Raw genomic sequence first — 12,860 nt, forward strand, 5'->3', positions numbered from 1 at the left:
CTGGAATGAGACTACATAACGACGTCAACTACCAACGAGCTCATGGTGCGACTTTGAGCTCGCATTCTCCCAATATTCCTCTTAATTCACTTGCACCAATGTACCAAAATTCTTCAATGTTTGCCTCTTCTAAGCTACTTTACAGTAGCCGCGAAGACTTATATTATTCATGTTTGATTTGCTTTCAGCTCAGGATAGGAGCTACGGTTTGCACTGGTCACGGAACTCGACGACGATGCCGGAGTTCGGTTTGCGTTTCAAGGGGGGCACAGGCATTGCATTCCATGAATCATGAGGGGACATGATGAATGAAAAAAAAATCTTTTCGACCAGGAGTAGGGGGGCGCTTAGGAATAAGCCGGAGTCTTTCACTGAACAATGAGGCTGGGGATAAGCATGCGAATATATAATGAACCTGTATTACCTTCTATATGAAGCACGGGGGTCTGGTTAAGAATAATCAGACAAAATGAAGTTTAATGAGTTAGTACCTCGTAGTGGGCAAGCAACTTTCTAGCCCGCTACCAAGAAAATGAAAGAGGATTAATTCCCCATTCCCAAGTGCCAAGATGAGAATTACTCAGTAGATGTGGTGGTGCATTTGAAAGCAACAAGGCTCGGATAAACCCATAGTGAGATGAGTGGCAAACTCAACGATGGGCGTGAAAACTATCAGCTGTTATACCGTGAAAATAGAGCGTAAAAGCAACTGGCTAAACGGAGCAGGTGGGTTCTGCCGCTCAGCCCCGCTAGGTTCAAGGCGGCGTGACGCATATCAACGAACCCTACGTCCAGTTGCCTGCGCAACTAACCTGAACCATTTCAATATCCTCTGACGTTTGGTCAAACGATACGGAAGCCATCACAGCATTTGGAAAAGTATAAGTTTCAGGGACCTTTCTGGATTTTGTATTATAAATACCTCTCATTTCACCTTTTTCTTTTGACATCTTTTCTTCTCATCTCTATTTTGGATTTACGTTACCCCATTCTTCTCAGAGCACAATTCAGAAATGTCGACAAGACAGCTTCGGAAGCTGCAGAAGCAGAGGGAACTGGAAGCAAAGACTGTCCAAGAACCCGAAGGCAGTGATGACGATGCAGATGATGACGAGATTGCTCCCGTAGTGGCAAAACCTCGGGCGAATCTATTTGCTGCACTTGGGGGAGAAGATGAGGATGAGGATGAAGGCGATGACAATGCTCACGAGGACCCTGAGCAAGCATCAACCCTAGAAGCTCCTGTGGAAGAACCTGTGGCTGCAGCTACTGGCCGGAAAAATAAGAAGAAGAAGAAGAAGGGCAAGACCAAGAAAGCTGCTCCGGCTCAGGAAGCCGAGCAAAGCGAGGATGATGAAATCGACAGAGCCATCAAGGAATTGAAGATTGAGACGCCCCAGGCAGGATCCGTCACTAGCAATGCCCCCGCATCCCAAGGACTTTTCAAGATTAACCTTTACAATCTCAAGGCCATCAATGAGATGCGAAATCTGTTCGGTAGAGATACGATTGAGTCGGCAAACGCAGAAGAAGAGGAGCAGCGTCGTGGGGCACGCAATGGAATCATGCAGCAACAGGTGGACCTGGAAACCTTCCTGAGAGGACCGCCAAATGCTCGCAAGCTCCCTGAAGTGTCTAGAAGACGCAACATCTTCATTCAGGGGAGAGAGCACTGGCCAATGAGTACCACGGGGGGTTTGACCTTGAAAGAGCTCGGCAAGACTGCTGATGGAACCGAGTATACTTACGCTCATGCCCCGGAATATGACGAAATCCAGGCTTTGTTTTTTGCTCAGGTGCAGATGGGAGATCCTATGAGAATGGTGCATCTTCTCACCCAATTTCGTAAGAAACGCAATAAACCCCATGGTTTGGACAGTCTATGCTAACATATATGGACAGCCTACCACGTCTCAACGCTACTGCAAGTGAGCAGTGTGGCAAAGCAAGATCAGAACATGGCACTTGCTGCAGAGCTGTGCGAACGCGCCTTGTTTAGCTTCGGACGGGTAGCCCCCTCGTCCTTCAAACAGAGCCTTGAACTAGGAATGGCTCGCATGGACTTTAGGAGGCCAGAGAACCGTCAGTTTTGGCTAGCAGGGTACCACTACATCAAGAGCCTCGTAAGGAAAGGCACCTATAGGACGGCACTGGAGTGGGCAAAACTCTTCTACTCTCTAGACCGTAGCGATCCCTATGCAACGAGGCACTTGATTCATTTCTTAGCCATCAGGGCGCATGAATCGAAGTGGCTTCTCGACTTCCTAAACCAGCTGGAGACAGAAGGTGGCCGAGACGACACGGTGTATATCCTGCAGAGCCGGGTATTGGCACTGCTACAATTAGGCGACGAACAGGAAGCAAGGAAGCATCTTATCGAAGGGATGCAGCGAGTACCATGGTTATACTGCGCGCTGTTCCAAGCTCTGAATGTCGACACCCCGCCGTCTGTCTGGGGCATCTCTTGCGAGACGGAGGCCACCGAGTTCTGGGTCAAACTGTACCTGTACCAATCCAAAGATTTGTGGAACAATCCGCAGGCAACACGACTTTTACTGGATGTGGCCAAGAGTATTGACCGGGTGGACGCAAAGTCCCTACTAAAGGACGAGCATCCAATTGATCTGGGCGTGGCTCGAATGGCCTACATTGATGGGCAGACATCTCTCCTAGCGCTGGTGCCGCGGGGCATGCTAGAACAACAACCCAACTACGAATTCGATCCCCTGCCGCCGGCAGAGAAAGATAACATCTTCACTGGAGAAGGATGCAGGCTCCCTTGGCGTGAGCAGCGGCAGACCCCAGCGCGCCTCGGCGGCATCATTGCTCAGATGGAAGAGCTTCTCGCGCGGCGGGGGCCTCCACCTCAAGAAGACGAGGATGCTCTGATGGAGCAGCTTCGCGACGGAGCGTTTTTTGGTGCGGATGGCGAGGCTGAGGATGGCGATGACGTAGCTGAGGTGCCGGTGAGCAGCGAAGATCGGGGGATGGTGGCCGCCCTCATCCAGATGCTCGGATTTGGGGGTGCCAGGGAGGCTGATGCAGCAGACACGAGGGAAGGCGAGGCATCGAGAGATAACGACGACGATGTGCATCCTGAGGAAGATGACGGCGAGGGGACTACGGATCTTCCAGGGTCGTGGCCAGCCGAAGAAGGTCGGCGGGAATAATGGGCGGCGAAATGAGGCCCTTGATGGGCATTCGGTGTAATTCACAGGCGGTATGTGCATATGTACGAGTATGTATCGCTGTGCGGCCCGCGATTACTGCGTCTACTATCGCATTTGTATGGAAGAATAGGCCCAGGTTGACAGGGGTTGAGAATGGCATGTTGGATAAAGTAACTGCCGATGGGATTCCGTCTGCTTCTTGTGCGTATCCCGTGTCCGTGTCCATGTCTGCCTCACTCAAGCAAGTCATATCATGCCATACACGTGTCTAGAATGTCACTGCAGAGAACCCGGGCATGGCACTAGTAGGATTTGTGGTCGCCGTCCGGGTAGGAGGAGTAATTATAGAAATGGCGACTATCAAGTTTAATGCAGGTCTATGTATGTACTATGTATGTAAGCCGTCCTTCTATCAAGTTAATACTAGTCTATGTATGTATGTAAGCCTGTCCTCCTAGCAAACATCTGGCTACTAAATGCGAAGAATGGCGGAACGGAAAGCCAGGCCAGGGGCAGTACGTGGACTTGTAAGCACTCGCATCTGCAACTCGTTCAAGGGTTCTGTCATATTATCGGTGACAGAAGGATTACAAAGCGCACGTAGTCTTGGACAACTACGGAGTAGTAGTACTAAGCATTTTTCTTCGGAGAGATTCCTAATCAGCGTTTTACTTGTTTGACAAGAGCCTCTATATCTCTTCGGAGTTCCGCAACAGTTGGCGTCCATGTGTGCGTACAGTATCTTCACCTGTGCTTATTTAGGCTGTGTTGAAGTGCCATGTCGCTTGTTGACAAGGGGGGTTGGCATCGAAGAGATAGGGATCAGAGTCTAACTCGCTTTATCGGAACTCGGAAAAAAAAAAAGGACGGAATTTGGTTCCGCGCACCAGGTCCAATCAAGGGCAGAGAGATGACAGTAAGCACACATTACATACTACAACGGGTGATGGGCTGCGATATTTTCGTGTGTGTTGGGGGTGGCATGGTATGGCCTTGCCATAGGGCGAAGCCGTTTCGAGGCGGCAAGACAAAGGCTGAGTGGCTCGGGAGGGGGATCCACCGTCATCACTTTGAATCCGGAATCTATTTATACATTCCGGCCGAAAAAAAAAGGCACTGTGAGTTCCCGGGGGGGGAGGGGAGAAGAAGAATGGCCAAAGAGCGAGAGAACTGGTTGTTGCCTCGAAACTTGAAGATGGGAGCAGAAGTGAATGATGGACGGCTACTGTACGATACAGGAACGAAGGAGGGTACGAACGAATCTAGAAAAGGAAAAGGAAAAGAGAAAAAAACAACAAAGGCTTGTGCTAAACAGGGTTTGGGTAAGTATCTCGGCCGATTGCCCGTTTTTTACTCTTCTTGTTAAACAGATGCCTGCAACTCCGAAAGGTCGGCAATGCGAGTGTATCCCGTGCGGCATGCCATCTTTAGCGAACAGGGGAAAGGGGACAGAAGTGGAAAAAACAACCTAGACTAACAAGCACCGGAGCAACGACGCACGCCAGCCAAAAGGGCACATAATAAAATGATGCTTACCGTGGCTTGAAACGTGCCGCGCCCTCACTCAGCCGTCACCGGGCCATTGAAGGAGGCTGCAACGGCTAAACCGCCATCTTGAGGGCTCAAGGCCAAGGCGGGCTGCAAGACAGAGAAAACAAATGAAGGGGAGGGGGTGGGCTGTGTGTGTGAACAAAGGGGGAAGCCATTGCCGCGGCACAGGAGGGAGGTGGACGGGGGGGACTTTTGATGCAATGTCCAATGGACGGGTTGTTGACTCGCTGTTAGAGAGTAAACAGCGAGGAGCGAGAGAAGAAAAGAGAGATAATTCCCGTGGCTGCGTTCTTGTGCATTCGGGCCCTCTTTTGCAGCACGGAGCACGAACACGGGCATATACGCGTAAAAACAGCACGACGGAATTGGGCTGTTATACGAGTGCCTGGCAAAATGTCAACGAAAAAGGCATTTGATCCATCCACGGATTTGATCCATTTGATCCATTGAAAAATGCACAGTGCAGGCGGGCATCGGGCATGTACTGTGCCCGTCGCTGGACGTTAGTGGCATCGACGATCCCAAGGCTACTGGTGCAGGGCCTTGCATACATTTACGGAGCGGCCAATAGCGGTAACAGGAGATGCGATTTGTCCGGCCCCGGGGGTCGCAGCTCTCGGCCGGGACGAGCGAACTACTGCTGAGGGATGGGCTAAAGGCAGCACTAAAAAGCGATGGGAGGAGCCAAAACGAAAAAGACGGAAAACTCCATTCGAGGTGCTGCTCCGGCTAGGGGGGCTCAACGCAGGGGACGTCTATTGGGTGGTTGGCCGCCCAGAACCGGAGCTTTCGCCCGTGTATACGGCCGAAATAGCGTCCAGTCCAGGTAGCAATCGTGCTAAAGGGTCCCTGGAAGCGGTTTGACGCCTGTGGGGGGAGACGAGACGTGATGGAGAATGAGTTGCGAGCATGGGGCCTTTTTTTCTTTTGATTCTTTTTTCCTTCTTCCATCATGCCCAGTCTGGCGCAATGCTCCGGTCCTGCACGGTCTGCAGGCACGGGGCGCGTTGCCCAATTCCACCACCGGAGGTCGGTCCCACGATGTGACATGACCATCCATGGGCTGTAGGAGTGCGGCTGCAAAGGCGCTGAAGAAAACGCATGCCAGGGGGGATGGAAGATGGCCGGAGCGCGCTAATTGCCTGTTTGACTGACGGCATTGACTCGATCTGGACAATATCACGTATGATTGATGCGATGCTTTGGGGCCAGTGGAAGCGGTGCTGACGGGGGATGATGCGTTGGAGATAATTATAGAGTAGAGTTTCAGCTTGTCGCTGCCGCTTTGATGCTAGCGGGTGATACGCTACCAGTACGCCAAACGGAACGGGCTTGATTGCTGGGGGAGCAGCAGAAATGTCCCGTCTACCTGGAGCCTGCGCGTTAGCTGCATGTGCAATGTAATGTACCTTGCCGCGTTTTTTTGCAATGCAGCTACGGAGTTGACCAAATTGTTTAGCCCGTACGGAGCTGGAGCCTTTGGGGGATCAGAGCTGGAGCCCGGAGGCCTGATGTTTCAAGAAGGACAATTAGTTTCCATGATTTGTGAGATGAGGCCTGATACAGAAGAGCCAGATTCAGACAAACATCCACCAGCGTCAGGATGCAAAGCGAATCGTCCGTCCGTCTGCTGTACAAGTACAAACGACGTCGTTGAATCGCAAACCCGTGTCCCGTCACGTGGCGGCCAGCTCCGGGGATCCTGACTGACTGATGCTGATCCTGGGCCACCGTCTGATGATCGGGTCTTCTTCCAATCCAGATTCAACCAACGTCCGACTCCTTACTTACTGCTACATGTACCTACTGCTACCTTAACTTTGTGCCCGGTCAAACTATTCTGCCTTTTCGCGGGCTGGGGGGGCCCCCCACCTTTCGACAGCGCTGCAGGGACATGGTTCGGCCGAGCCAAAAGCCTCGCTAAAGGTCCATTCACACTTCCGCAAGCTAGGCTTCAAACTAGTTTCCCAGCTCTGCTGGCATGTGCTGGTGCTGGCGTCTGGGCCGGGAAAAAATAGAGGGAAAATTAAGAGAAAATTTAAGCAAGCCACGGAGTACTCCGGCGTCCTGGCATGGGGGCCCAGTTTCGAGCCAAGCAACCGCCGATCACTACCTCACCATCGCCGACGCAAGGACGGCGAGACTTACTTTACTTTGCGAGTCAAAATTCGAAGCTGTGACGACGCATCATCAGCTTCGGAGCTTTCCGCCGCATGGCTGAAGCTGGACTTGTGTCTCTTTTTCTCCGTCTGACGACAAAGCAGAGATAGGAAGATCCGGAGAGCTGTACATGCTGTGCGAGAGATTGGTGTATGAGCAGCAAAGAGAGAGAGAGAGGCTCAACCAAAGACAAACCGTCACAAGAGACAAAAGTCACAGACCAAAAGCTCTCTCTTCAAGCCACTTCCTACAGTCACACCCCCCCTTCTCCGTCGTCCTCGTCTTCCTCCAATCCCTATCCCACTCCTCTGCAGTCCTTTGCGTCTCCTGCCTCCTTGTGTTGCCGTTTCCTGTCCGTTATGCTTGGCGTTGGCGTGCTGCCGTTAGATAAGCGACTTGTATGCGTGCCGTCTCCTTGACATCACAAAAGCACATACTATTTCAAAAGTCGACCCTCTCTCCCCCTTCTCCGATCGGCCGAATCACTCGGCCGCCCAGCCATCTCGCATATCCCATCTCTTGCCCCATCTTGCCCATCGGATGGCCTCAATGCATACGTATCCTTCCATCACCGAGCCGGGAGTGGCTCAGTCGCCAGCCATGGGCGTCGATGCCTCCAACCCCAGCGAAGGGGCAAGTCCCTACGACACTTCTTCAATGTCTCAGCAGCCTTCGCCGCACCAGCATCACTTGGGCGCGTCACATTCGCAGTCACAGCTGCAGTCGCAGTCGCAGGCGCAGCAGTCGCAACAGCAGCAGCAGCAACAGCATCAACAACCGCAGCAGCAACCACAGCGTAGCGTCAAGCGGCCACGGCCCGTCAAGTCGTGTACCGAGTGTCGGAAGCGCAAGCTGCGATGCGATCGCCTCTGTCCTTGCTCGCAGTGCCAAAAGTCGAGCCGTCCCTGCAAGTACGCGCCCGACCAGGACTCGGCCAACCTGTCCGAAGGCTCAGACGCAGAGGCAGCTGAGCCAGGCCGGCCAGCCAAGCGCAACTACTCGCACAGCACTCTACCCGGGCTGGGCAGCACGTACAGCGATGCTGGCGCCGCCAGACCGACAAAGGCGGGCGATTCGACCAGCCTGCCGTTGCTCGAGGAGCTGTCCATACGCATGGAGCGGCTGGAGAAGCAGGTCCTCGTGCGAAGCCCCAGCAGGGCCGAGCTCGGCGGCGGCAGAATCGTCGCCGCACCACCAGAGACAATACGGGGACTGACAGTAAAGCGCGGGGCCCTGCGAACCCGGTATTTCGGGCAAAACGACCCCCGGGTGCTGTTGAATCTGGTAAGTCGGGATCAGTCGTGTGTCGGAGGGGCAAGTTTTGCTTTCGATTCTTTTGATATTGGGCCAACAAGAAGCTGACTCTCAACGCTCCCCCGTGTTCTAGTTTGACGATGCAAAGGCATATGTGGCACACAACTTCCAGCGGGAGCCATTCACCAGCTTTGAAGCCCTGCATAAGCATCTACGAGGCGAATTGACAAAGTCACTGACCCCCATCACCGTCTTTGTGGATTCCATGATGCCCATACACAAGCGAATGACAGACATCTTGCCCAAGAGGGCGGTCTGTGATCGCCTGCTGGCTGCCTATCTCGACACCTCGGAAACCCAATTTAGAATCCTTCACACTCCAACATTTGTGGAACAGTATAACCAATACTGGCAAGGCAACCCGCAGGCTGAGCATTTCCTGCCACAGATGCTGTCGGTCTTAGCAGTAGCATCTCGATTCGATACCAAATCCAGGGGATTGGTCCACCAAGAACGCGTAGAAGGCGTGCACATCCCGACTGCTTGCGCGCTGATTCGAATATGGCTGGACAGCCTCAAAGGCAAGCAACTCGTGGAGCTTGCCACACTGCAAGTCGAGGTGCTGTTGTTACTGGCCAAGAGAATGATTATTCCACGGGCACAAGACTCGTGGAATCATCTGGGCTTCGTCGTACGCATGGCAATGTCCATGGGGCTCCACAGAGATCCCTCAGAGTTTGAACCGCGGATGACGGTGTTCCATGGGGAGATTCGAAGGAGGCTGTGGTTCACGGTCCTGGACATGGACTTGTACATGTCGATTGCTGCCAACATGCCCTGCCTTACTCGAGATGGCGACTATTCCTGCCGGCCGCCGCGAAATCTCAACGACGTCGACCTCTACCCAGAAATGACTGAGCTGCCGCCGTCTCGACCCCTGGACCAAGCAACAGACAGTCAGATCCAGGTCTATACGGTCATGACTCTCCCCACGCGGATGAGAGTGGCGCACATGATTAATCGCATAGACACCATTCGTGATTATCAAGAAGTGCTAGACGTGGGCGGAAAGCTCGACCGCTTCCTTGAGGATATCAACTACATCTTCCCGCGGCATGCAGCCCTCAGCGATGCGCAGAAGAGCAGGCTCTGGAGAAACCGCGTCATTCTCGATATGCACGTGCGGCGGCCTTTGCTTGCCTTGTACCGACCCTTTGCCATGGCAGCCCCTGAAGCTCCAACGCAAATCTCACGGGCCTACCTGCGGTCTTGCATGGTCATTTTGAAATACATAGACGAAGTCGATCCTAATCTGCCTCACTTTCAGGACGTTGCTGAAATGTACGTGCAGATGCTGCGGCGAGACATTGTCCAGGCGTCCCTGAGCGTTTGCTACTTTATCAGGCCGGCCGTTCGGCCTTCTGCTGATACCGTCATGCTCGATCAGCATGGGATACGGTCTTCACCGGCCCCTGTCGATGACTTCCCGGGGTACATACCGGACGACCTGATGCTGTGGACGCCTGCGCGGCTCATTGGCACCGTGCAGAAGACCATCGATCTCCTGGTTGGCCTTATCCGCGGCAGTGATGTCAAAGACGTTTTGTGCATTGCTGTTGTGCTGGAGAGCGTAAGAAAGGCTGATGTTCGAAGCGAAGAGATTACCAACAATTTGTTTGGCTTGCTGGATGCTTGCTTGAGGGCCACCAACGTAACGGCAGATAAGCTGCGCAGTTTATACCTCGGCAGCGCGAATGACGCGTACTCACATGGAAGGATGCCTTACGTGCAGCAAGGCTACAGCATGGGAGGCCTTTCGGATCCTACCACAGAACTGGGCGGCTGGATAATGTGGGATGGCTGGGATTGATTCTGACTTTTCTAGTCCGCCTTTTGTGGTTCTGTTCGTCTACTTAATATTCCTTTTATTCTTGTTTATCTGTCTGCTTGTATCTTTTTGTCTTTTCTATGTTTGCCATCTCTTAATCATGGTTATTTCGTCTTCTTCTACGGCTTGAACGAGCGACGAACGTTATGGTCATTGGGTTTCCTCCTCATATATAGAGGCTACTGATTGGCGAGTATTGGCTCTGAGTAACATGGTCGGTCACATTCTGTTTGGTTTCTCATAGGAAAGTGAGAGAGAGAAGGAGATACCCTACGCGCGTTAGTGTTTGGAGCAAGGTGACGAGGCTTTCCACCCTCTTCTTCTTCTTCTTTTTTTTTTTGTCCCTTTCTTCTTTTGGTTGTATATGTACAATAAAGGGAGGGTGGATATTTATAGGCAAAAAGTATGGCCAACCCGTACCATGAAGTGAATGGCGGGCCTCTGATTAATATATTGCTATTATACTGTTGTTGCTGCTCTATTCTCCACGTAGATGCAAAACGTTTCTATAACATGATGGCCGTTAGTTGGTCAACACCGGCGACTTGCCATCCCACTCATTGGACTCTGCCGCCGTGATCAACCATGCTCCCAAGCTTTCCCTGCTGAGGGTCACGTTCCAGCCACATCCCTGACCATTCTCAGGCCACACCTTGACTTTTGCAGCGGGTCCCTCAGTCAATCTCGGCGCTCTCGCAAGTACGAACGGCACACCACTCTCCCTAATCAAGACATCCGTGTTATTATGGTCCTTGACAGCGTACTTCATAGTACTATGGTCCAGAACAGCGCGAAAAGCCCAACTGAGATTCTTCCATGACTCGCGGGCGCCGAAAATGGAGTTTAATACGATCTTCGGAGGATGTGCGAATGGTGTGGCTGCGATTGCGGCGAGGAGGACGCTTGTTGTGCTTGCGAGGAGGTCGGGGGGAGAGTCTGGGGATAAAGGGGAGAAGGGGTTGTCGGAGGTGCGGCGCTGGTTGAGGGTTATGAGGATGGAGGAGGGGAGGGATGGTGTTGAGAGGGCTGTTTGGACGTCTTGTTGGGAGGAGGGGGAGCCTGTATTGGATAAGGGGTTAGTTTGTGGTGTTGTTATACTTGGGGTGGGTGTGGGATTTGCGAGAACGTACCTTTGATGATGGTGAGGTTTGGGTTTGAGGGGAGGGAGGATGGGTTGCGGGTTAGGACGGTGACGGTGTGGTTGCGAGAGAGGGCGTTGTCGAGGGCGATGCGGCCGTTGCGGCCGGTGGCTCCAGAGATGAAGATGTGCATGTTTTATAGATATGGGATGTATAAGATATTAGTGTTGTTGTTGATTTAGAGTGGGAGGATATATATTATAAGTGGTTGATATGAGGGTATCCTGGTGGTGCGTGTAAGTGAAACCAAGGGTGCAATTAACACAAGTAGAATGTTGGTTTGAATTTATTCGTCTAAATAGAAAGATCAAGATGGTTATGAGCTTTTACAAAAATTCTACGCAGTCTGGAAATGCCCCTTAAATACGTGTTTCCATCCTTCTGCCATTCGGGCATCTTTGAATCAATCCATCCACTCGGCCGATATACTTTCATCGGATCCGTAACTCTCGGCCGGTGAGCCGGTGTAATTCCTTTCAGTCCACTCCTGCGCCGCCGCACTGACAATGCTCGGCCGAGTTCCTTCAGAGCCCTAATTTGTAATCCCTTGATCCATTCTGTTTCACGTGCATAACACTAAGGCTCATTAACAATCAATCGACGTCTTCTTGTCATGACTCCCTTTTTGCCTTTCCGTAGCTTACGGGATACTCTCGGATTAAGATTGTGGCGGGCCCCGAAGCTAAACCCATAGACGAAGCAGGCAGTTTGATCGCTCCACCAACACCTCGAAACAGAAACGGGTAATACGGGCTGGACGGCCCGCAGTACCTCGGCATCGTTGCCCCGGATCCCAAGGTACGATCAACGGTGTTTCCCCCGCATTTTGCAACGATGCATACATTCACGTGCATATAAACTGCCGATACTTCTCCTTTTACTCCGTATACGCCGATATAAAAGGGGAGATATATATGTGCTGCCCTTGGTAGTAGTTTTTACGAGGCTCTGATGGGTTGAAGGAAAAACAACGAAACATACAACACAAAACGGAGGATATATATATATATCACAAAACACGAAACACCATGGCTCCCAAGCAAAAGTCGCCCGTCTACGTCCTCGGCGTGGGCATGACCAAGTTCATCAAGCCCCGGGGCAAGGTCGACTACACCGAGCTGGGCTACGAGGCCGGCGTCAAGGCGCTGCTGGACGCGCACATCAGCTACGACGACGTGGACCAGGGCATCGCGTGCTACTGCTACGGCGACAGCACCTGCGGGCAGCGCGTCTTTTACCAGTTCGGGCTGACCAAGATCCCCGTGTACAACGTCAACAACAACTGCTCGACGGGCTCGACGGGGCTGGCCATGGGCCGCACGCTCATCGCAAACGGCGCGGCCGACTGCGTCATGGTGGTGGGCTTTGAGAAGATGAACCCGGGCAGCCTGCAGAGCTTCTGGAAGGACCGCGAGAACCCGACGGGCACGACGGTCAAGATGATGGCCGAGACGAGAGGCGTCACGAACGCTCCGGGCGCGGCGCAGATGTTTGGCAATGCTGGGAGGGAGTACATGGAGAAGTACGGCGCCACGGCAGAGGACTTTGCGGAGATTGCGCGTGTTAATCATGCTCACTCGCCGAATAACCCGTACTCGCAGTTCCAGCAGGTGTACACGCTGGAGGAGGTGCTCAAGTCGCCCACGATCCACGATCCGCTGACCAAGCTGCAGTGCTGCCCTACTTCGGACGGCGGTG

The 12,860-nt window shown here is 52.7% G+C and overlaps 4 protein-coding genes across 4 annotated transcripts; 3 read left to right on the forward strand and 1 right to left on the reverse strand.

The window, feature by feature from the left end:
- Positions 1 to 1,013: 1,013 nt before the first annotated feature.
- On the forward strand, positions 1,014 to 3,170 carry T069G_00921 (transcriptional repressor TCF25 domain-containing protein; the record flags this gene model as incomplete). The annotated part of the gene is made up of 2 exons (XM_056168131.1): positions 1,014 to 1,845; positions 1,903 to 3,170. 2 exons carry the CDS (start codon positions 1,014 to 1,016, stop codon positions 3,168 to 3,170), a joined length of 2,100 nt encoding a protein of 699 aa, XP_056033447.1.
- Positions 3,171 to 7,481: 4,311 nt separating this feature from the next.
- T069G_00922 (fungal specific transcription factor domain-containing protein) lies at positions 7,482 to 10,005 on the forward strand (the record flags this gene model as incomplete). Its single annotated transcript, XM_056168132.1, has 2 exons — positions 7,482 to 8,165; positions 8,269 to 10,005. The coding sequence occupies 2 exons, from the start codon at positions 7,482 to 7,484 to the stop codon at positions 10,003 to 10,005; spliced, it is 2,421 nt and encodes an 806-aa protein (XP_056033448.1).
- Positions 10,006 to 10,546: 541 nt separating this feature from the next.
- On the reverse strand, positions 10,547 to 11,295 carry T069G_00923 (NAD(P)H-binding domain-containing protein; the record flags this gene model as incomplete). The annotated part of the gene is made up of 2 exons (XM_056168133.1): positions 10,547 to 11,082; positions 11,154 to 11,295. The coding sequence occupies 2 exons, from the start codon at positions 11,293 to 11,295 to the stop codon at positions 10,547 to 10,549; spliced, it is 678 nt and encodes a 225-aa protein (XP_056033449.1).
- Positions 11,296 to 12,190: 895 nt separating this feature from the next.
- T069G_00924 (uncharacterized protein) lies at positions 12,191 to 12,729 on the forward strand (the record flags this gene model as incomplete). The annotated part of the gene is made up of 2 exons (XM_056168134.1): positions 12,191 to 12,651; positions 12,702 to 12,729. The coding sequence occupies 2 exons, from the start codon at positions 12,191 to 12,193 to the stop codon at positions 12,727 to 12,729; spliced, it is 489 nt and encodes a 162-aa protein (XP_056033450.1).
- Positions 12,730 to 12,860: the final 131 nt, after the last annotated feature.

This window comes from Trichoderma breve, chromosome 1, assembly GCF_028502605.1.
Source record: "Trichoderma breve strain T069 chromosome 1, whole genome shotgun sequence".
In the NCBI taxonomy this organism is placed as follows: Eukaryota; Fungi; Ascomycota; class Sordariomycetes; order Hypocreales; family Hypocreaceae; genus Trichoderma; species Trichoderma breve.